The 25787-nt window shown below is 41.1% G+C and overlaps 1 protein-coding gene across 1 annotated transcript; it reads right to left on the bottom strand.

Annotated features, from left to right (window-relative positions):
* Positions 1-407: 407 nt before the first annotated feature.
* On the bottom strand, positions 408-12067 carry LOC144057659 (catenin beta-1). The gene is made up of 17 exons (XM_077575486.1): positions 11913-12067; positions 6987-7038; positions 5486-5713; positions 5139-5392; positions 4805-5043; positions 4176-4377; positions 3951-4095; positions 3741-3844; positions 3459-3593; positions 3157-3360; positions 2898-3056; positions 2654-2773; positions 2430-2580; positions 1909-2030; positions 1769-1829; positions 1180-1430; positions 408-988 (listed from the first exon to the last, which is right to left on the bottom strand). The coding sequence occupies exons 2-16, from the start codon at positions 6997-6999 to the stop codon at positions 1216-1218; spliced, it is 2352 nt and encodes a 783-aa protein (XP_077431612.1). The 5' UTR covers positions 7000-7038; positions 11913-12067; the 3' UTR covers positions 408-988; positions 1180-1215.
* Positions 12068-25787: the final 13720 nt, after the last annotated feature.

The raw sequence follows: 25787 nt of genomic DNA, 5'->3' as shown, positions 1-25787 counted from the left end.
GCTCCATGCTGCCACTCACAGGCCAGTTTTAGTATGTACTATGACTTCTGGTTTGTAAGAGGTTGAGAAGGTTCACTGATTGTCAGTGGAGATGTGTCTTGAGTGTTACTGGTTATCAAGCATAGCTCTTTTTTCTTCTTAGTACATCTAAGAGTCACTCGTTGAAATGTAATGGGCATTATACTGCACTTCTTTGAGGCAATACTAAAATGTCCAAGTGACATGTGCATGGTGTTCCAACAAATGCTTGAAGGAAAAGGATGCAGTCAGTTGAAATAATGAGTCCATTTTATTGTTTCAGAACACAGCAGGCTACAGCAACCACCTCCTCCAACTAGACTAGCCCCCAACCCCCTTGAGTAACAGCCCCCCCATCAGCTAAGCCAGCTACACCCCCCCCCCCCCCCCTTTGGAACAGCAGAGACACCTTAGTGTCCACCTTTTAAAGCAAGAAAATAGCTCGATATTTGGACAATGACTTCCCATGTTTTATACAAAAGCTACACAATGTTACAATGCAACTGATTTTTTCTTAGTGTTTTGGACACCATTTAAAATGCGGTCATGTACATTACTTGGATGGAGCATTATCACCAAAACAAAACACTACTTTGAGACAAAAAATAATAATACAAACAAAGCAAATAGGTATCATTTGGAATAATGAAATTTGGAGGGGGAAAAGCAAGCTAAAAGCATTTTGTACCATTACAGACTTCAAAGGGAAAATGTAAAAACAAGGAATAAAAATGGAAAAGTACATAAAAAGGTTATTTGAAAAGCAAACAGATCCAAATCCATGTGTGGCATCGGGATTTCAAGTCAACCAACCATCCTCTGGTTCAATCCAGAAGCAAACTTTGTCACTCAAATTTGTCCCAGTGGAGCTCCTCTAGATAGGATGGGTCATCGTCAGGCACTTTCCAAAACCCCGCCTCCTCCATGTGGGAGAATCAAGATGCAGGTTCATCTGGATCACATAATACAGCTGCAAAGAATGGAGATTGTGAGATGAGCGATGATGTGAAACATCAGGTGAGAGACGACAAGACCACCCAAACTAATCAAGCAGCATATGTGTGGCAATTAGGAGCACAATGCAAGCATGCAGCAGCCTCAGTGACTTCATATTTTCCCATCAGGCCAACATGCACCCAAATGGATCCGAATCCATCTTACCTAGTAGGAAATGTTGAGTTATGTTGGTCTTGGTATTTACAAGTCTGTGTCAAACCAGGCCAATTGGTTGGAATCACCAGGTGGTAGGCCTTCGATCAGTTCCTGGGAGTGTCCCAGATCAGGAAGCCCCTCAACTGGGGGGTAATCCTGACCGGGGTGGTGGCCCCCACCCAGATCATGGTCCATCATGGGCTCCATGCCCATCGAGTCTGCACCGTAACCTGCCGAGTGGAAGGAACGGTAGCTTGGATCTGGTAGGGAGAAGGAGTGGAGGGCAGGAGAAATAGAGCAGCTGTTAGAAGCATGTTAACAAATCAAGCGCTCACACAGTAAGTACTAGCATCACAGCAAAGAAACAAGCGCACACCCAATGGATCAACTGAATGATGCAGTTTCACCAGCAGAAACCCAACACTGAAGCTATTCCGTTGGCCCACATACAGGGCACAGTCAAAAACAGACAACTACTTTCTCCCTGAATGAGACAGACCCTCCAAGTAGAACTCCCAACAGAGGTGACCCTCTTGGGAACCATGTCACCATTGAACAATGGGACTGGGATCATTTGAATAGCAGGGATGTGACTTACCGTCCTGCCTGTAGGCCAGAGGCTCCCCCTGAGCACCGATGTCCAGACCGAGCTCTGCAGTCTGCAGATATGACCAGAGTTGCATAAACCTTACACACAAACGTGTTCAAATAAAAAGATGACTGGGGTGTGCTTCCTACTTCGTTCCAGGCCATGGGTTCCGTCCTGAAGAGCGAGCTTGTGAGTTCGACTGAGAGGCGTTTCTTGTAGTCTTGAGGTTTGTCCTCCGACATGCGGAACAGAACAGCTGCTGCATATGTGGCTGCGAGGAGACGTGAGGTGACAGTTTAGCTGAGTGACAAGTAGACCGTGAGACACTCGCATGCTTTGTTGGGCACATGCCTTTCCTGACACAACCCACCCCAATAGTTTCCTATCCAGGCTTGTACAGTATCGATATTTCCAAATATTAAATTAAAAGTCATTCTTTGACAGTGTTCTTAGTTTAGTCTGTCCTGTTAAATCTTAAAGGTAAAAATTCATCCGTGACTGTTCCTTACCTAAGTGCAAGGAAGGCCATTACAGTAATTTTATTGCTCCATTTTCTTTTTTTTTAATGTCACTCAAGCGGCAGTTTATCTAACGATTGTTGGTAACTCAAATTTTGCTTGACAACACGCAGCAAATAAATAGACTGAAAAACAATCATGTACCAACGTACCAACTCCTTCATTGCGGCTGTGTAAGAGCTCGGTGAGCGGGGCGGTGGCTCCCTCGGCCTCGATGGCCTCAGCAGCCTCTTTGTCCTGGGCCAGTTCGCACAGGACGCCCGCTGCCACGCGCTGAATGTTCTCAATGGGAGAATACAACAGCTGCACACAGATACACGAGATGTTCAAAACACCATCAAACCGCAACAGAAAAAATTGTGACTTGACATTGTACCTGTACAAAGAGTGGAATTGTGTTAAGTCCTCGGATGACTATTCTGTTGTGGACATCTCTGGCCAGGATGTGAAGGGCTCCTGTGCAACCTTCCACAATCTCCTCCATGCGAACTCCCTCCTAAAAACACAACGCGGTTACTCAAGACACACAGGCCTTAAACATGTCTGGAGAACAGCACCAGTGAATGACCAGCAGCTGTGTACTGGTGTTATTGATGCTAATGTTGCTGGCATGCGCTCACCACAAACTGCTGTTGCGTGCCACCCATGCTGGTGCGTCTCTGTGTGTCCTGGTGTGCTCTGACCAGCAGCTGTACCAGTCTGGGAATGGCTCCTTGCTCCCTCAGAGGAGTGTGGTTTGCAGGGCACAGCGCAAGGTTACGGATCAGACCAACTGTAGCCTAAGGGAGGAAACACTTGAATGTCACACACACACACCTTTCAATAATCAACTTGACAAAAATCACAGTGGAAACCTGTGACAAGTCGGCATGTTTGTACCTTAATGAGTGGCCAATGTGATGGCGGGTGCAACAATTTGACGACAACTGGCAGCCCATAATGCAGCCTGACTGCATTTTGGGCCATCTCAGCATCCTGGTGCCGTGATGTGAGGTGACGCAGGGCGCAGATGGCCGGTTCTGTGATGTCTTCCCTGTCTCCGGCCCGAAGAACGGTGCGAACCAGAGCCTCAATACCGCCCACCTACATGGGAAGAAAATGATACAAGAAGCAGTATGAGGAAATGCACTATGTTTAGTCAACAATAAAAACATTTTAATCTTCACCATGTGAGTACCAACCTGGCAGACCATCATCTTGTTCTTGTAGTTGTTGCAAGTCAGGTTAGACAGGATTCCGGCAGCACAGGTCACCACATTAATGTCATCACTGCCAAGGAGTTGCACCAGAGTTCCCAACAGACCTTCCATACCCTCCTGAAATACAAAAGTTTCCAGTTATCATGGCAAGAAGAATGCAACAACAGTCATTTTTAAACATTTCAGTTACTTCCATTGACTGCGACCACTACAAAAACTGCAAGTCCGAGTCAAGAATTTAATGTCCGTTATGGGTGCCTTCACCTGTTTGGTGGCAGCATCTGATAAGTTCCTGAGAGTCCAGAGACAGTTCTGGACCAGTCTCTGGCTTGGGTCTGTCAGGTGGAGTCCAAGAGCCTGCATGCCTCCTGAGCAAAGAGACAAACACAGCAAATAAAAAAAAAATAAGGACCCCAGTTTCGTGCTCCTGCTGGTTGAGGAAAGGTTGTTGGTGGCTTTCGCGCTCAAGCATACCAGCTTCTACGATGGCAGGTTTGTTACTGGAGCAGACTGACAGGACTTTGAGTACTCGACTTGTGGTCCACAGCAACTTCTCATAAGTGTAAGTTCTCATGATGTTCACCAGTGCTTGGGGGCCCCCACTGGCCAGGATTATCAACTAGAAAAAAGGACAAGGTTTTAATTTCAACAAGCTCATCTGATATTTTCAAAGCTCAGCTGACAAGGACCCAAGCTCACCTTGCTTTCCTGGTTTCCATAGGCCAAGATTTGGAGACAATCAGTGGTGATGGCTAGGAACTTGACATTTGTTTTGTTGAGCAGGGCCACCATTTTCTGAAGCCCACCGGCCAAACGAACGGCCATCTTAGCTCCTTCCTGGTGCAGGAGGAGGTTGTGAAGTGTGGTGATCGCATAAAACAGGACAGAGTCCACTGGTGAGCTGCAAAGCAGAAAAGGGATTATTGGATTACAATACAACTGGGAAATATGAACTGGATTTTAAATTGTTTTCCTCTCACCAGCGACTGTTCAAGAGGCGCAAATTGCCAATTAATTTTGCTGCCCACCACCGCCAATTGCAACATTACATTACTTACCACAGTCAATAATGTTGGTTATGCAGTTGTTGTCAACACATTTCAAGAACAGGCCTCTATTGTGTGTAAACAATATATCAAACATCTCCCTTGCAAATTTACCAACTGGAGACACATACATAAATGAAGCATAAAAGATGAAAATGTTTACATTTGCACTAAATCAAGTATTTTTAGCCAGCAACAGTAACTGACCATTCTTTTAGACACCACATCCCCGACTTTTATTTCAAATATCAAAATAGCCTTTCCGGCAATTTTCCCACCTACCCAAGCATTTTGACTAGCGCTGGGATTCCTCCAGACTTGAAGATAGCCAGCAGTCCCTCTCTGTGATGAGAGAGGTTGTGGAGAGTCCCCGCAGTGCAGCGAGCCGTCTCCACGTCGTTTGTGTTCTGCATTGTCCTGACTATGGCAGACACCATCTGAGGGGAGCGCATGATGGCGTGACGGGAAGCTTCTTTTTTCGATAGCTGATGCACCATCACTGCTGCTTTGTTTACAACAACCTAGGAGGAGGAAGACGAGTGACATTATTTATTTATTTATTATTGATCAGTGACGACAGAAAGTTCGTTGTACAGCACGACACGTCGATAACTACCTGGTCCTCATCATTGAGTAATTTGGTGAGCTCCGGTATGGCTCGGGTTGCGAGCTCAGCATCATCCTGATAGTTGATCAGATTGACCACAGCATGTTTGAGCATTTGTGAAGGTTCTGCTAGTCTCTGGACGTTGGTCGGATTTGTTGTGTCATATTGTGTGGAAGGAATCTGCATGCCCTCCTCAAGAGTTTCTGGGAACATTGCTGCACGCACCCGCTGGGCACGGGTCATGGCGTACTGACCATCCAAGTCTGAAAGAGATAGGAGGGATTTTTTTCCCCCTTCCCAAATACACTTTGACAAGATTCTAAATTATTTACCCAATGGTGGCTCTTGGGACTCACCTTGGACTTGATCCTGTGAAAAATTTTGGTTGAAGCCCTGCTCCCACTCATAAATGACTTGGTTGTTGTCAAGGTCGTCATCTTCGGGATTTCCTTTCCCACTGAGTGAGGGCGCTGTAGTCGTGGCTCCTGAATGGATGCCTGAATCCAGGTAGGACTGTTGCTGCCAGTGGCTGACTGCTGCCTTCCGGTCAGGCTCCATGGCTATGTCCAGCTCCATCAAATCAGCTGCAGGGAGACATGAGCATATAAAAACAGGCAACACTGGTCTGATCAATTTGGCACAGCAGAATTCAAGAGATAAACTGGTACATTTTGGTAATCCATGTTAATCCTCTTAAATGCAACACTAGGATGGAGAGAAATTGGAGTGCCATTTTAGGATTTGTGAACAGTGTTTTTTGAGCTTTTGTTAAACCCAAATATCAATGTAATGATTTAAACACTTTTTTTTTTAAAATTTGCTAATAAAAGAAAAAGTAAATGGTAGAAGGGGTTTTCCTGGCTCAAATTGAGGCAGAGGTGGTATCATCCCGACTATGATGGGTGACTACCAATACCAGGCATCTGCCAATACCAGTCTTATTTTAATGTATCGGTACTCACAGCGGTGACCGATACCAATATCGGCCGCCTTTCTGCGGCCGATTTACGATCAGGGAGAAGAAATTTGAAATTATATGAATACAAAGTTGCCATTAACTTCATGCAATTTTAAGGAAAAATAATATATTGGGATATATAGGTCTTTCTTTAAAATCATCTGTCATTTATGGGTGAGGAATTTTATTTACTAGTAGTATCGGTATTTGTTATCAGTAGCAGTGACTGGTGTTGTTCCAATACCGATACTGGTATCAGCAGAGGCCCCGATACTGCATTAAAACAGTGGTATTATCGGTAAGTACAAGTAACATGCAGATACCATTAATTCTGACGCTAATATAGAACTTTGGATGCAGCATCTTGTGTCTTGCTCATGCTCGACATTCACTGATGTGTGACATGTTCACTGCATGCTGAGCTAAGTTATCCTATTGGCTCTTGAATGCTCTGAACCAATGGCAGGACAGCTTTTTTCACGTTCACAAAAAAAACAACTTGGATATCGGTATGGTATCGGCTGATACTGCAAAGCTGGGTATTGGTATCAGGGGCCAAAAACGGTATCGGAACAACACTAGCAGTGACTACAAGAGTTGCATATCGGTTGGGGAAAAAGTGCCATCGAACATTCCTAATCCTGACCATATCCATGACGTGCATGTACTTTGTAAATTCAACAGACTCGCTTTAATTTTTTTACAGGCAACATATAATAATTCTATGTTTGAATAATAAGACTATTTATCATGTTAAAGCATTCATTCATTATCAGTCACTCAGGCTGGAGGTGGCCGCCTCAGAATTTTGTACACAGGAAAAACTCCCTGGGTAGTAAGGCAAGTAAATTCTTGGTGTGCATGTGCAAGGGAGACACGCACTTCAAGTTTCAACTCACCCTGGGAAGCCATGTTCCTTTCCTCAAACCACGGCTGTCACAGCTTCCTGATCTGAAACACACAGGAAAACACCATCAGCCTCAGTTACCCCTCGCTTCCTTTCGTTCCCGACTCATTGTTAATGATTACACCAAAAACAACTGCAATGTGCACACTTCATGCAAATGGAATCACTGTTTTGGTCTCTGCTGAAACAGACAACTATGTGGTGCCATCTTTTCATCTTTGTATGAAATCCACCCAAGCAAATTGCAGTTCGTATACAAGGCCCACATTAAGTACCGCAGCTAGGTAGTACTTATGTAAATGAGGGAGGGAAATGGCTCACTTGGAAGGAAAATAAGCAGTGGGAGAGAAAGGGCGTGTGCGTTCCTCCACTGCCTTTGAAGCAGAAAGTACACATTTCAAATTAACACTGTAGCTGTGTTTTAGATCACTATGCCAAATAATTTGTTACATATGACCAAAAACCAAGAGTGAAAGAGGGCACAGCATCCAAAACTACACACGGCCAGAGCATCATCCCCATGGAAAGTTTATACAATTCATAGAAGTCACTTGACACCATGAAATCTGATTCAAAGGTGGTTCAGTTCTGGGAGACGATTACAACTCTTGTCAGCGCAAAAGAGTGCACCACTGATAGGAACACGAGCCAAAAGTCAAACAACTCTGGTTTCCTGACAAACATTCCGTTGGAAATGCAGCACTTAAAAAATAAACAATATCCAGACGATGAAGGAAGCTGCTGTGGTAAATTGTTTAATAGTGGCTGTTTAAAAATAACTTGAGATCTTAGCAGCTAGTTGTTAGTCTAAATGTATGACTTTCTAGAGAATATGCACATGCCTTCGCCAAATGCACATTTCAGCCCAAGACTCACAATTTTCTATACTTTTCCTTAAGAGATAATGTACTTATTCCACATCCAAATTACTGCTGCTCGATTATGACAATATAATAACATCATGTTAGGGAAAACATCTGTATTTTTGTTGCTCTACTTTTCAACAAATGTATGAACATTTTCAGTGCAAAATGAAACTAAAATGAATTGACTATCTTTGTAGAATAAATTACAAATAACAAAACAAAAAAATTGCCCAATAATTAATAATTTAGGCTCCCGTTTCAGAGTGCTGGCTTGTTATTTAGGAATTTTAATTAAGCCTTAACCCGGATAGCTGGTTGATTACTGGTGAGAAAGTGATGTGCAGCAGAGCCTGCAATTTTAATTTCACCACGGCAGCCAGAATCGTGACTACGATTACAATTACAATTGGGAAAATGGGATTTCACAATATTTTCTTTAACACTTACTGTAAGTAAAAAAAAAATAATAATAATTTTGGAAATCTAATGTATCGGCACCTGGTATCGGTGAGTACTGAAGATTTGACGATCGCATCGGTAAAAAAAAATAAAAAGTTTCTACCCCCGCCAAAAAGTCCAGCATTTCTCAATTACACAACTTGATCCCAAAGACCAGACCATGTGTTAAGACCACCAAACTAGTAAAATAAGTTAGGTTTTTTTTCAAATTAAAGGTTACAGGTGGAAAGTCTCAATAGTTTTTTTAATTCACCGAGCCTAAGAATGTCTGCATTAAAAGGTAGGGAAAGTTTTTGTCTATAATACCGCATTGATCAAATCTGTTGACCTTGCCAGCAAGCTGAATTCTCGCGGTATGTGTTCAAACACGAGAACCCATCTTGTACTGCTCCCGCTGATCCATTTGGAACTGACCTTTTTTAGGTTGGACCAATCAGGCGTTGTTTAGGGCTGGACTTGAAGCTGTGACGAAATCAAGAAGCCCGAAGCTTGGAAACAAACGAACCAAACATGGCGACACTGGTGGACGAATGCATGGATGCTGCAATTAATTCTGTTCTCGCAGAATTAATCAGTTTTCTTTTTGAAGAAGAACAGCAAGAGGCGCTTCTCGCATTTTTAGCTGGTAAAGATGTTCAAACTTTTTTCTTTCCCTACGACGACATTCACATTCATTGTGCCGTGATGGGTCAAAACAAGTGTAGGCATGCACAAGTTGGCGCATCGTCCAATCAGCTCGTAGTATTCTACAGAATGTCCCGCCTTTCCTGAGCAAATGACAGTGGAGCGGTCCCAGATTGATATTGTGGAGAACTCCCTTGAGTGAATTACAATTATCATCCTGGCTATTGCCAGATACAAATTTGCTATAGTTCCCTCTTTTTAGCACTTTTGTTTTGACACCAACAAACTTATCTCCCCCCAAACAACAAACAGTCACATCAACTCTAACGCACTGTTGCCATTAAAATACTGCCAACATGCAACCATTAGGCTTAACTCCTGCACTGAATGACTTCCCTTCAAATACCCAAAGGACCCAAATTCAACTGCAAAACTAAAACAATCTTAAGTCAGGCAGTTGGTATGTTGTTTCATCCCACAAAAAAAGCTCAGTTCTAATTCACTGTTCACGCGCCATCCTGTCAAGCTTGAGAAGCTAGAACTCACTTACCCCAAACCCCCTCTTTAATGGGAGCCATATGTGCAACACTAGACTTCATACAAATCAAAGCAACCATTCACACTGGTGGAAAAGTGGCTCTTTGCATTAGGCTTTGAAAGACGAGCCAAAAAAAAAGGCCTAGTCTTCAATTGACAGCAAACAAATGGTAGCCTTACCCTGCAGCTGAACAGACTAAACCATGAACCAAGTCAAGGCAGTACAAGCTTCAAGTTCCAACAAAAACTGAATGGGGGTTTCTTTAAAGCCAGATGTGAGGTCTACAATTCAGTTCTGGTCTAGACTAGAAAAGCCATAAAATACCACGAGTCCTTAGTGTCACAAGGCAGTCAGACTGCATCAAGGCCTTTCAGTAAATTGTGTACTTCTGCTACTACGGTCTTTAAAAAAGAAGAAAAAAATTAATTGACATATGCCTGGTGTGTATTTGTTGCATTTTTGAATGAAACACTATCAATGGAAAATAGAATAGAGAAGATTATTCCAATAGCGTGTCAAGCCCACAATGGTGTCCAACTAGGGACACTTACATTTTCTGCAGAATCAATAATATCTCTCACAATGCATTTCAAATGTAATCAATTATCTATTGCCTAGCAGCTTTTATCTATCGATAGATTTTTAGGAACTTAACCGCTGAAAAGGAAAACTGCAATAAATTGTGGAAACATAAACACAGATCGCAATAACATAATGATTCCAAAGTTATTTATAAAAAAAAAAAAATTAAAAAAATAACATTGATGGTTGTTCGCAGAGCCTGGTAGTAATATTATAAAGTGCGAAAAGTAAGAATCTTTAAACAATTGCAATTCTAGTGCTATACATGTATTCATTCAACAAGCTGCCTTTAAGGAAGGCGCAGGAGGTCAGAGCTGCTAGATGTAAGTTGGTTGCGAAGCAATGTGCAGGGTCAGCAGCCTCACTGCTGGCTGCCATATTACTATACAATGAGCTCAATAGCTGCAGTCTCTGCAACATAAGGTGGCTGTCTCCAGTGCGGGATGATGGATGGCACAGAAAAGCGGTAAACTATTGAGTATCTACTCAATCTTTTTTGCTAGGATACTGTCCAAATATTCTAATGTAAAAAGCATAAACTGTATATATTTGAGTCAAAATGTACTTTATAACATTGTTCTTTGCATGCGACATTGTTGGTACACTACAATGCAGGCCACGCTTCAGTCTTTTAAAACTCATGCCAGACCATTTAATTGACTTATTTAAAAAAGTACTAATACCAAAATATGTTAACTATTAAAAGTTAATCATGTAGTGTAAAATAGCATTCAGTGTGGACTAGGGTTGAAATGGATATTTTTTTAATCTCAAGTAAATTTGGCTTTTTTCGTTTAATTCAACCCAGATTCGTTTATCTTCCCCCAATTTACCGATTTTACATAATTGCATAATTGTGATTTAAATCAATGATATACTTTGTCAACCCCCCACCACACAGACACGCGCGCACAAATTTACGGCAATGTAGAAAATTATGCCTTAGCAAAAGTCGCTATTTTGTGAATGTTCGTGGCAAAGTGTGATAACTCTTGAAAGCTCTCGCTCCGACCAACCTCAACCTTGTAAAGGAGCCGCATAGGTTACTTTGGTTGATAGTCCAACGTAGCCGCCCCTCTCCCACAGCTGCCGGCTGGCCCGACGTAGTTGCTCCAACACTCCTGACTCGAATTTCACACTCAGGCTCCACCTCGTCTTCCTCCCAAAGCAACAACGGCTGGGAGGAATGTTTGGGGCTTTGTTTAAAAAAAAAAAAACGACACGAAAACACGCTGCCGTTAATGGAGTAAGCATTTCAACATTGTCCATGAAAGGTTTTGGTTCTGTTGAAAATGACTTGACTTCAAATACGGAGCGGAGCGATTAATTACACACTCAAAACAAATGTTTGCTGAAACTTATTCTTGACTTATTTTAACTTCGTTACGCCGAGTAGATAAAGTAGAAGACATGCCCACGCATAGCTTAGCAAAGCGACGCGACCATTGGTGCAAAACCACCAAACCATCAAAATGAGAAGGGGAAAAAAAATCCTAAAACCATGAGTCACTAAAGTGGAATGTGGCCAAAAATCTAGGTGGTAACGTTGGCTTCAGTGGACTGCTGTAGGGCACTGTCCTAACATCCGAGACCAACATTGCAGTTTAGGTTATATTCAGTCGATTTATACCGAATTCCCTTACACGGAAGTTAAAATTAAATTCAATTTAAGAGTGACAACATGTCATTAATAAACAGCCATTATCCCCATGGTGCCTGCTTGTCCCAAACGGAAGCCATGAATGCAGCAGCTGAGTCCCGACCGGCTCGTGTTGAAATCCCGGCTCGATTCCGGTTGGCTCTCAGTGAGACGCGGACATGATCAGTGTAGTTTAATGTTGCTCCCTACCCGTGTAAAAACGCAGCAAATCCTCGAACTTGGATTTAGGTGGAGGGGAAAAAATCAATCTGTAAAAAGTCGAGGAAAAATGTGCCGCCGGAAATCAACGGGAGCCCCCGTCCAGTCCCTCCGAAGTCAGTCAATCACGTCTTGTCCAGGAAGGTGCTGACTGGAAAATGTAAGATGGCGGCTGGTTTATATAGACCGCAGAACGCCTCGCAGTGGTCATGTATCCTGCCGTTAGCTTGGATAAAATAGAAACGCAAATCAGTAAATTTAATCTCTTTGACAAATTAAGACATTGGTAAATAATAACACAATATACGAACTGTATAGGTTTTCAAATTACCCTAAATGAAAATGTAAACAAGCAAAAACTATGAAGATCTATAATTTGAGTATGAATACACAATAAAATCAAGTTCCGGCAGACTGAAAAGAGGAAACGTGATTCTCTTCCTAAATCAAACCACTTTAAATGTGTAGAAAAGGAATGGAGGAGCAAAAGTGCCATAATTAAATAAATGAATACACCATTAAATAATTTAATAAATATGTCATTAATTAATTAAATGTTTCATTTATTAATTAAATACGGAATTAAATAAATCAATGTGTTATTAAATGTGTCATTAATTAATGAAATTACCTATGTGTGTGTATATATATATATATATATATATATATATATATATATATATATATATATATATATATATATAGTTCATGGTCACTGTGTTGCGGTGTTTCATGAATTTATTTTTTCTGTCAAACTCACCCATCAAAGTTTGGTGGGCAGGTCCTGATTGGTCACCCTGCTCACCAAGTCAAGGCAAATCCATTTCAGAATAATGAATTGATACAGAGTGAGTAGCTGGTAAACACAATTCAATAGGCTGGGTGACACTATTGACCTCAATGGGTGCGTTACCGTTAGACTAAAATTTACGCTCTCATGAGGTGCTTTTTGAGACGTGTTGAAATGGAAGTCACTTTTTTCGCATTTTCTGTTGTCATGTGACCTCGCCGGGTAAAAGGAAGAAAAGGAAGGTGGAAGGATAGGGCCACTCGCTTTTGTGTCGGAATTGCTTCCTGAGGAGACAACAAGTCTTATTGAGCCAAGGCTGCCGCGGCTCCATACATGCATTCTATTTATTCTCATGACGTTCATGTGGAGCCGTTAGCGTGACATGACCGCCTACAAGAACTGCAAGATCTCGCGAGAACTACGCCTCAGAAGCAAATCACTGTTCAATGGAAACACCTACAAGTCAAAACTGTACTTTAGCGAAATAGTAGAAATATCGCTTTTATTTTTATGTTGGTTTTGCACAATAACAAGCCTCGATCACTCTATATCAGCCAAAAAAATCCATCACCTTAGCCGCCATGTTTCTAACCTCTTCAGGCCAAAGCAGTCGATTAGACAAGATTTGAGTGAATCAGCCCCGCCCACTAACTTTGACGGGCGAGTTTGACGGATAAAATAAATTCATGAAACGCTGCAACACAGGAACATGAAATAAATAAATACAGAAATAATTATATATATATATATATACATATATATATATATATATATATATATATATATATTTATATATGTAGGTAATTTAATCAATGACACATTTATTTAATTATTGGTTTATTTAATTCCATATTTAACTAATAAATGACACATTTAATTATTTCATGACACATTTATTTATTTACTCTGGTTTCTTCCTTCATTCTAAAGACATGCATGGCAGGTTAATTGAACACTCCAAATAGTCCATAGGTGTGATTGTGAGTGTGGATGGTTGTTCTCTGTGTGCCCTGCGATTGGCTGGCAACCAGTTCAGGGTGTACCCCACCTTTTGCCCTAAGCCAGCTGGAATAGGCTCCAGTGCCCCCTGTGACCCTTGTGAGGACAAGCGGTTGAGAAAAATAAAAAATAAAAAATAATAAAAATAAAAAAAATAAAAATAGATAAAAATAACTATATATATATAAATATATATATTAATTATAATACAATTGTCGTTATTGTGTTTTACATCCACGTCAAAGTTTAGAAGTTAGTTATTAGAGTTCTACAGCAGTGGTGTCCATACAGTTCGGTGGTTATTTGCGGCCCGCCATCCATTTTCTACCGGCTTATATAGACCTTTTCTAGATATACTATTGACAATAATTATAGTAACCACATTTCTCATTATAATGCCTCATGAATTGAGATATTTAAGTGTCAAAAGCAAAAAAAGCTATTTTCTCCAGAAAAAAAAAGAAGAAGAAGAAAAAAAAAGAAAAAGACAAAAATGCTATCCTCTACTTTCTACTGTCTGTGTCATGGTCTGATTTGTGAACATCACATTAATGACGAACTAAGATCCTCAAGTAGCTTTAAAAAATAATAACAATAAAATATTGCTGATTACTCTTGCTTTGGTTCTTAATGTAAAGATCTACTCATGGCAGGTGCGGATCTATTCTAGTAGGATATAGGGCTGTAGGCCACCCCAAAATGAGGAAAAATATATATTTTTAAATTGCCTTATCATCTTTAACAGGTGTTAAAAATAAAAGCAATACGAAATAAGTTTGTACCCCCTAAAAATGCCACTTTTCTCATATCCCACCCCCCAATGACAAATTGAATCTCAAATAAAACTGTTAAAATTAAATTGAAAATGTCTAACCTCCAAGTAACCCCCCACCCCCGCCCCCACACACACACTAAAATTATTTTTATTATTATCAAAATTCATTAAAATGTGTGTCCCACAAGATGTACGCAACCCTGTTACCATAACCTGTATTGTATAGCATGGTAGAAGAAGAAGAAAGCAGTCTATCACATAATGGGCGTGATATCAGTTTTCTAAAAGAATAGGTAGAGCAAAGGTATGTCCTCACTTTTATTTTTCATATCTTTTAACAAAGTTATCCATGATTGAATGTCTCACTGATGCAACCCTGTCCTGCAAATCATAGGGTAAGACAAGGATAGCCTACATTTGTTTTAAATAATTTTTTGGGACCCTTGTGGTCAGAGCCGCTACCTCTGTAGAAATGTTTAAATCTCGACTATTTATATAGTATTATATATTATTTTTTACACTCTTGCATTTGGCTGTATTATGTTACCTGTTGACTGCCGCTGCTCACTTTTACTCCCTTCTCCCCAGCTTGGAGAGGGAGTTAGCTGTCACTGAGCGAATTGGATGTTGCTGTACGGATTCTGCTCCAATCAACCGGGACAAGATCTGAGGCAAGCCACCACCTTAGAGTTGTTGCCATGGAGATTTCTGCATGACCAACCAGGCCTAGTTCCCTGATGGAGTCTTTTTGCAGTGCTTCAACTTATTAAATGGGCCCTCACACTATTTTAGTTAACAGTGTTTAGCACCACATACTGTGTAAATTGTTGTGTAAATTGTTGTGTAAATTGTTGTCTGGAAGGTGGATTTCCACATTTGCGGCCCTTTCTCAAGGTTTCTTATTTGTTAGGTTCGAGTATGCCACTGTGAGGTCCCACAGGGCCCGCAGCTGGGGAGATCCATGAAAATTGCCCAGCTCACGTTCAGAGTCACCGCCATGGGCCAGGAAGAGGAGTGGCCCGCGGTGACGGGCTCGAAGACACGACTCGACTTGCATACCAACCTTCGGCGCACGCAGACCCCCTCTGCCCGCCCTGGTGGTGGGGAGGCGCTGCACACGTGCAGACACATTTCCTAGTCCTCTTTGATTGTGCTTCTTCCATGCGGAGAACTAGGAATTGAAATTTACCACAGACAATTTAAAATCTGAACAATTTTGAAGGAATGTTATTGTGTACTAATTTCTTCATGCCTAACCCCTGTAAAAAATATGCAAGTATATGAAGCCAGAGGAGGACACTTCCGTCTCTCTGTTGGCCCCATCGTTGACAGATGCTCACAATTTTTGGGCAAATGTTTTATGATGCTAAGCCTCTAAAAAATAGACTGACTTACTGGTAATATGTTTTATTTGTTCTAGTAATTATTCTTGATTTACCTCTTTCTTGATTTGTTTGTATTTTTTTATTTATCTTCCTACCGGTTTGGTAGCACCTTTTGTTCTTGTTTTTTTCTCTTTTGTATTTTAGAGAGAGAGAGAGAGAGATGGTACACTGGTATGCCTGCCTTCTTAATGTGTAACTGTATTTTCTTAATCTTTGTATGTTTTTTTAAATATTTTTTTTATTTTTATTTTATTTAAAAAATATTTTTATCTGTTTTTTAAAGAGTTGACCCTGAGTCTGGAATAAAATTGAAATTTGAATTTAAATTAAGCTTGCTTATTTTGCTGCATGATTTTTAAAAATTTCATTAGATAATAAAAATGTAATTTCTTTAGGTACACATTAAATATAGCAATAATATCGATTTCGCTATATTCATCATATATTGCATGTTTTTCCAATATCGTGCATCCCTAGTATCAATGCTTATTTTTTTGACTGGCAAGGACAGAATGATCAATACTGATGGAATGCCCACCTTTGTCAGTCGGTCTTAAAATAGTGATGATGAAGTGATGACGGAAGCGTGGGTAAAATAAAACAACAGACCAGATTACAGGTTGGTTTGGCTTGAAAAAAGTGGCGGAATGAAGATGGCACCGACGAATGACGAACCATCAAAAATATGTAAAATGATCGCCTCTGTATATATATACATTCTCACATTTTAAAAATCCGTTTCAAACAACAATGCCAGATGGGGGCATTACATTTGTTGTCCTTCTAGATAGTATAAAAAGGTGAAACACCGGCAGTGTGCAAGGAAAGTGGAAGGTTTTTAAATGTGGAAAAAACAAAGCACAAATTTAATGTGAGTAAGGCAAGTCCTTTATTATGAAAATAGGTCAAAAGTCAGACCAAGGCAAACAAACTGGAAAAACTGAAGAGGAAATGATGGCAATAGACCACGGCACAGGTAGAACACATTCAGTAGGAACATAGTTGCCCTTTTCTATTCTGATATCTCTCATTGCATGCCTGCATGTGTCACTTTGTTCAATGTGTGTTTATGTGCAATGCAAAATCCAGTGTATACTGTATAATGCAGGGTGTAAACTGAATCCTTTGAGAGGTTATAATCAGTATAATAAAAATGAACCTACCTGGTTTTGGAATGTGGAAGGAACGCTCCACAAGAGGGCCTTATTTAAAATATGATCCTCACAACTATGAGGCAAACATGTTCAGAATCATCTTTATTTGCGAAATATATAAAAACTCAAGGATTTGTGTCCGGTAATGTGAGCTACGGATGGTCCAATCCGATCCACTGTATGGGTATCCAGTTTAATACAGGCAAAATAACTGGATCGGTATCGGATTGTTTTTTTATTAGAACCTGTCCGAGCCAGTCCATGAGCCCAAACTATCATACATCCTCAAATTAACTTTGTGTGTCAAATCATTGCACAGACGAACTGTCGCCATGGCGCCGTATGTGCACATTTCTTCTTTGTTGGTCTGAGCAACTTCTTCTTCGGGTTGGTGTCTCGTCTACAGTCGCTGACCCCAAGAAAGAACTGGTCGAGATCAATGAAGAAGAATCGCAGACGCACTTGCACATAGCTGTTTCAAGGGACAGCAACGTGAAAAATCAACTTCTTGCCATGTTCAAATGCTCATTCCTAACCAAAAACATCACCGAAGTAGTGTTTTCCTCCATTCGCCCCTCTTTGAGTAATTCTAGGCCATTCTGCTCTCCAAGCACCAGCCCCTCCCAACCTGAAAAAAACGCGCTGTTGGCACTTTTTGACGTCATTAGGAGTGGATCCTCCCCCACACCGCTGTGGACAAAACGCACGCCCAGTGACAAAAACAGCCTTTATCAGTAAGCATTCTGTCCAAATGAATTCAAAGAAATCAATTAACCTTCACATTTGTAATGCCAAAGTGCAATTAAATGACAATTGGCCATCTTAAAATCCCAGTTCTGGCTGATACTTGTGTAAACTACAAGTCAAATTTTTGCACTGCTGAACCTAACTGGACAGCTGGTGTAGCGGTTAGTGTGCTTACCCTGTAAGCCGCAGCTTTGTGGTTCACAACCACCTCTAGTGTTATTTTTTTTCCCTTCTCCTTCTTCTTTCCTCTCGCTTCTTCCTTCTCCTCCCCTCCTCCTTCGCGATTTCTTGTGGCAAGGAGCCGTTTTGTTTCAAATGTTTATTGAAGAATTGGTGGCTTGCGTGGCCATTTAAAGGAGCTTTCAAACGTAGAGCCCCAACAGCAGACTGCAGCCAGCTCGCCGGGGGCGCAGCAAGCACACGGGGAGAGGCGGGGTTTTACTGAACGTCCGCATTAGAAAACTAACCGGCAAAACACCTAATATTACATTAAAAATTACATCGCCCTGGTGTCAAAGGTAAGATTTAATCATTATATGCCTATAGTTAACTGTGGAAGGGCTTAAAATATCGTGGCATAATCCCTTTAACTTGGTTCAATTAATAAATGAATGGCCACCTCAGTGCAAAGGAGGTTGCACGATGTGCAGACCTGAAGTACAGCGTGTTTGACGAGCTTCGATTGCGCCTTAGCCAACAGCGTTCTTTACTTAAGTGAAGTCAAAATTGGGTGAGTTATAACCATTAAAATACATTTATCGCCAACATTTAGGCAGTTTACGGGCTGCTAAAAAATATTGATGGCTGTAGTTTGGACACCCCACAATATATCTCTTGCTGTAGTCATGCCTGCAGTTTTAATAAAGATAGCAATTATACATGACTTCAGTGTGCTTTCCTTTTTGTTGGGGACCAGGTTAGTTGTTGTACAGTGAATGTGGTGTTTTTACGTATCAAGTAGATTACACCCATGTTGTATTAACACCTTTTAGAGGGACCAAAAACAATCAGATCGGTATTGACTAATCTTCAAAGCTGCAGGATTGGTATCGGTATTGGATATGAAAAATAAGCATTGTCGAGCTACAATAGTCTAGCATTTAAAAGCAACTATGACAAAGACGTGACACATAAATAAGTACAGAAAGTCTATACATAATGTAAGGATACCATTAGTGCCGTACGTAGTGTTGACCAATGACAGCTGTGCAAGTGACGTTGAGAGTCATCAAGCAAAGATAAAGTGTGCAGTAGTGTGTCAATTACAACACAGTGACGTTGTGCAGATGATGGAGATAATAGTCGTATCATTTAAAGTGACCAGTAACACAGTAATTGTGATACAACTTTGAATATGCAATGATGATCAACAACAGTCATACAAATAAGATACAATAATTAATGCAGTAATACTATCACACAGGGATTTGCAAAATTTTGAATCAACTGTCTAAGAGTAATACCTGCTGGTTTTACTGTTCATAGTTCGATAGCGCCTACCTGAGGGAAAGAACTGAAAGAGGTAGTGACCCAGGTGTCGAGGGTCCGAGAGGATTTTGCCCACCCTTGTCATGGTTCACGCAGCATGCAAGTCTTGACGAGTGGGTAAGGGGACACTGATAAAATGTCATGAACAGGCCAGACTGTGATGGACTGTTTCAATAGCTGCTGTACTGTCTCAACGGCTCCTGTGGCAGGCCATGTTTCTCAGAAAGTACATCCTCTGCTGGGCCTTTTTTTAGGATGGAGCAGATTTTTCCTAAGTCTACGATCTTCATTACAATATTGCCGGTATCGTATCGGATTGTTTTTATGTTACAACTAGTCCGATCCAATCCATAAACCCAAACTACATCATATCCTCAAATTCACTCCGCATGATATGTCATCGCACAGATGAGCTATCGCCATGGCACAGTAAATAGAGACGCTTTGAGTTTTGGCTCTGTACCGAGCCGCCTTTGTATCTTCTGCTCCATCCTTCTCTCACTCGTGAACAAGACCCCAAGATACTTGAGGCAGGGTCTCATCCCTGACCCGGAAGGGGTACGTACTCCACCCTTTTTTGACTGAGGACCGTTGTCTCCGATTTGGAGGTGCTGACCTTCATCCCACCCGCTTCACACTTGGCTGCGAATTACTCCGGTGATTACGCCTTGATGAAGCCAGCAGTACCATATAATATGCAAAAAGCAGAGATGCAATACTGAGGTCACCAAAGGAATTCTGTCCATAAATGTTATGAACAGAATCTGTGACAAAGGGCAGCCTTGGCGGAGTTCAACTCTCACGAAACAAATCCGACTTACTGCCAGCAGTGCGGACCAAACTTTGACAGGTGGTGCAGGGACCGAGCAGCTTGTATCAGGAGGTTCGGTACCCCGTACTCCTGAATAACCGGACTTAGAACTCCCTGAAGAACATGTTCGAACGCCTTTTGCAAGTCCACAAAACACATGTAGATTGGTTGGGTAAACTCCCATGCACCCTCAAAAGCCATACCAAGGGTGTGGAGCTGGTCCACTGTTCCACGGCCAGGACGAAAGCCACATTGGTCCTCCTGAATCCACGAGTTGATATACCGACGGACCCCCCTCTCCAGGACCCCTAAATTGACCTTACAGGGAGGGTGAGGAGTGTGATCTTGAAAAGGGGATCACCACCCTGGTCTCCACTCCAGTTACTATTAAAAATAAAAACTAGCTACTGTATAATGAAAATTAGGGTGTACTTTGCCTTTCGCCCAAAGTCAGCTGCGATAGGCACACCAGTAACCTTGGTGAGGATAAGTAACAGGAATGGATGGCTATCATAGATGAAATGCAGTTTTTCTAACCAGATGGTTAAATTTGTAGCTACAGTCAGTCGGAGTTTGATGTTATGCGTATCATCTTGTTTTGTCATATTGTCACTGTGTGGTAGCTTTATGTGTTCACTGTTCATGTACTAAATTTTCTTCCGGTATTGCTATCTGGCAAGCCACACCCACTTTCTTGAACGAAAGAAAGTTGGACGGGTAACTCGGCTGTTAAAAGTTACAGTGAGTTGCAAAAGCATTCACACCCATGAGCAACACTCAATTTCTTGGCACAGAACAACAGAAAGGTGTGTTTCACCTGTTTGCATGAAAGGAAATCCATCACTGTTTTTGTTCATAAGCACTCTAGAGATTGCATAAGTATATATTTCATTATTGCAAAAGTATTCACACCATTACACCAAAGTTGTTATTTTGAGTCAAAAATGATTGCCCACTATTGCATCACAGCCACAAGCCTGCATTTAGTCACCTGTGACACGTAGAGGCTTGATTATTCCTTATAAACTATGCCCAATAGACACCTGCCCACAGTCAACCCATGCTTGTCAGCAGACAACAGTCATGAAGTCCAAGGAGCTGTCATAAGAATTCAGAAAGAAAGTTCTACAGAAGCATAGAGATGGACAAAGCTATCCATCCATCCATCCATCCATCCATCCATCCATCCATCCATCCATCCATCCATCCATCCATCCATCCATCCATCCATCCATCCATCCATCCATCCATCCATCCATCCATCCATCCATCCATCCATCCATCCATTGCAGCTTCATTCCATGTGCCCAAAAATACTGTTGCATCACTGGTCCGGAAGTGGACGCGCCATGGTAACACTGTGAACCTCCAAAGAGCAGTGTGTCCCTCCAACATCACTGCAAAAAGCAAGAGGAAACTTCTCAGGGAAGCGAGAGAAAACCCCACCGTAAGACCAGAAGAAGTCTCTCCAGACAGTTGCTGGGACTAATGTGCACAATATTCTGCACTTACACAAGGAAGGACGCTATGGGCGTGCTTCAAAGAAGAAGCCATAATTGAAGAAACAACATCTCCAGAATTGAATGAATTAGTGTTAGAGTTTTACAATTTCCGATTGTATGCAAGGCCATGAAAGTGTCAGAATGTGAACAGATGAACGAATTCCTGAATGTGATTAGATGAATAAATTTGTAGGTGGGGCCAGTGCAACCCCTAGTTGTTACATTTCCTTAACAGACATCTGTTATTGTGAATTGAAGTGTATTCAAGTGGCGAATTAATAAATGTGTGTACATTTTTCCCAAACAATAAACTTAAACTTTCTGAATATTGGATTACTCGGAAACAATTGTCCCTTCACTCTTGTCGATGCAGAACAAAGTCAATGTGAGTGTTATTGATTTAATTAATCAGGTTTCATTGTTCTTAAGACATAATATTTAGCAATGTTATATGGGTCAAATTTCATCCTAATTAACCTAGTTCATCACAGTACAACTCTCGGCTACAGGTCATTTGAAGTTAAACATTCAATTTAGTTTCATCCTGTCAGACTAATCCGAAATGCATATGAAATGGCTGTGCATCTAAAAGGCTGTGCTGAAATAACACAGCTTTTCCTGTTCCCAAAGTCTCCACTGAACCAGTAGGCTATAACACACTTTAGGATGACTGGCCCAGCGCGTCCAAAGGTAGAAGACATCTTAAAGGATCTTTGTGCAGTTGGTCACTTTTTTACTCGCGATTGCCACCTCTGGCCCAAAGCGTTACTGCAGCATCTGTGTCAGGCTTGTTCATGGTGCGCTTACAAGGACGTGCACGATCTTAAAGCGACAGCCACAGTCAACAAACGAAGACATGACTTCAAATGAGGTAAGAAAAACTCAACCCCTGCCTTCCCCCAAAAAACTGTGGAGTCTCTACTATAAAGGGAAGATAAAAGCTGATAGATGCAGTCAGAGTAAAACAGTCAGGGCGCTTCGTACTCATCTGGGCATTGGTGGAGCATGCACGATGTAGAAAAAGCTTTAACATTACCTTTTTAAACACAATGCACCTTTAAGTGTTGCTACAACAGTGAAAAAAAATGTTGCAGAAGTAAGCAAACTGGCAACTGATCTTCTGCCGCTTGTATGAATTTTTACTGGGTAATCTGGCTTTCTCCCACTGTCCATAACCATTTATGTTAGGTTCAATAAGGACATTAAACTTGACAGCAAATGGGAATGTGAATAGTTTTTTATCCATATGATATGTGTCCTATGATTGAGAGGTGACTGACTGACTGATCCTATATGGACAAAAAACAAAAGTGAACTGGAGCCTACCCCAGCTGACTTTGTATAACCTAGGCTTGTCCACAATTATGATAGATGTTGAATTTTCATTATAGTTATTTTTTTAAATTGAATTTAGAGTTGTTTATGTTTTGAATTTAGTTTGTTTTTTAAGTGTCACTATGCAGCCAAAGCACTACAGTGACTCAAAGAGACCACACTTCGCAAGTCTACCAATTATTGTTAGGCATGAGCAAACGTGCATCTCAGCAAGTGACACCATCTTAGCAGGATGGCGAGAATCCCAGCGAGTGACAGTGAAAGACCAACGAGTAGGAGTTAGCCCGGAACGGCTAACAAGAGCAGCTAGCGCGAGTTAGTCGCAACCATAGGCCAGAGCAGCTAAAAAGAGCGGCTAGCGTGAGATGCAAGTAAAAGCTCAAGAAAGTAAAGCAAAACGCGACAAGTGGCAGGAGCTCAAATCACGGTACTTAGCGGCGGTCGACCCATTGGCTCTGACACTAGCTACAAGAATCACCCGAGACTAACTACATTTAAAGTTGTCCTTTGGGTATCCGTAGTAGAAAGATGGTGACGAAGCATGTCAGCCTCCTGTAAGGCGCAACGCAATTTATGTAATATAATTTGCGATTACTAGACTTACGGGTACATTAAAAAATGTACGGTGATGTGACAAAACTTTTGTTATTGGAATCAATAAAAGATTTTTAAAATGAATCAATTATTAGTTCACCACTAGATGGTGCTAAATTCTACAAACTGCCCTTTAATTAGTTTTTAGAGCGGGTTTGTTATTTTTTTTCCATTAGTTTTATTTTTTCCTCCCCCGAAAATGCTTCATTTTAGTTTAGTTTTTATTTACTTTATTGTTATAGTATTAGTTCTAGTTTTTGAAACATTGTGTGCATTTCTTGTGTGCAAGATTTAAAATATAACGGTAAGTATTGAGTAAAAACTCTAAAGTGTCTTTGAGACTTGAATTCTTGTTGAGAAATATTAAAAGGATTACATCACGGAATTTTAAACCCTTCTACAGTTAACTATAGGCATATAATGATTAAATATTACCTTTGACACCATGGCGATGTAATTTAAAAAAAAATGAAATATTAAGTATTTTGCTGGCTATTTTTATAATGTGAAAGTAAAACGCCCAGTTCAGTAAAACCCCACCTCTCCCTCTCATCCGAGCCGACTGCTGCCAAGGAGTCCTGTTTGGATGGATGTTCAATTCTTCAATAAACATTTGAAACAAAACGGCTCTTTGCTGCAGCAAGAAATCTTAATGGAAGAGGAGGGGAGAAGTGGGAAGAAAAAAATAAAATAAGTGTGTGTGGGGGGGATGACTGAGTGGGCCGCGAACTGGAGATCTGCTGCTTCCAGGCGCTAAACACTACACCATTCGTTCAGTTAGGTTCAACAGCGCAAAAAGTTTTACTTTTAGTTTGCACAAGTGTCAGCCAGAACCTTTTCTGGAATTTTAAGATGGCCAATTGTCATTGCAGTTTGGCATTGCAAATGTGAAGGATTGCTTTGAATTAATTTGGACAGAATATTTACTGATAAAGGCTACTTTTGCCACTATTCCATGGAGGTCTCAGAGAAAGTGGGCGTGCGTTTAGTCCGCAGAGGCGGTTCAGGGGTGGGTCCGCACCTAATGACGTCAAACAGTTCCACTAGCTCATTTTCTCAGGTTGGGTGGGGCTGGTGCTTGGAGAGCAGAATGACCTAAAATTTCTCATAGAGGGGCGAATGGAGGAAAACACCACTTTGGTGATGTTTTTGGTGAGGAATTAACATTTTTAACATGGCTAAAAGCTCCAAAAAGTAGATTTTTCACGTTGCTGTCCATTTGGTTGTACTGTGTATACTGCAAATTGTTTTACAAATATGTTTTTTTGCTTTTTGTTTTTCATATATGAACCAAAAAGGAGAGTAATTGGTACCTAATGTCACATTTTGGGCTGAGTTTAATGACAAAGTCACGGTTCAGTATGTACCTCGGTTTTGGGGTAACGGTTCGGTACAGATTCAGCCTAACAGGAAACAGTAACAAAAAGTCCAAAAAGCTAAATTCTGTGTTTCTTTTCATTTATATTTTAGCAAACAGTAGAGTAAGTAGCAGTTTGTTTAACATAGTGAGTATGTTTACATGCAGTCAAAACCTGCATTTTTTTGAAAGGCCATGTAAACACATGCAAAAACCCAAATATGCTCTTAAATCCAAATAAAACCCCTGGATTATTCCTTTTCGAACCCGAATTCTTTGTCATATAAACGTATATCAAATGTTTAAAAACATGTTTTAAAAACATGTCAAGTGCATGCACATGCATGACGCGCGTACTTGATGATGTTGCAGTGCAAAATGGTGCCCCCCCACGGGTGAAAGATGGTGCCCCCCAACCCCCACCTCACAGGTGATGGTGCACCACGCACTGTGGGTACTCTGCATAGGCTATAGGGAGTGGCAGCCCTATGTAAACCTGAAATGTAGTTTCAGTCAGTTTTCTTTTATTTTTTAAAATAGTTTTGTTTTTATTTTGTCAATGAAAATGCTTTTTCAATTTTAGTTTTAGCTACTTAGTTAGTTTTCGTTAACTAAAATAACATTGGACAGGTTGAATGTCAATCACAGGGCACATCGACTTTGTTCACACTGCAAGCAAATTTGATTTGTCAATCACATAAGACCAAGAATTGCCCCTGCTCGCACTGCAGTATTTAAGCATGCAGTGAGAGGTTTGGTAATATCCACAAAGTAGCAACTGAAGGTAAGATTATGCCAAAGTTGTATGTCTTTATTGTCTTATGAAGTCAGTACGTGTGTGCGTGTGTGTGTGTGTGTGTGTGTGTGTGTGTGTGTGTGCGTGCGTGCGTGCGTGCGTGCGTGCGCGTGTGTATGCATGTGGTTTGGTA

Source organism: Vanacampus margaritifer, chromosome 9, assembly GCF_051991255.1.
Source record: "Vanacampus margaritifer isolate UIUO_Vmar chromosome 9, RoL_Vmar_1.0, whole genome shotgun sequence".
Lineage (NCBI taxonomy): Eukaryota > Metazoa > Chordata > Actinopteri > Syngnathiformes > Syngnathidae > Vanacampus > Vanacampus margaritifer.
Note: the sequence above shows the minus strand (reverse complement) of the source record. Positions and strands in the feature narration are given on the sequence as shown.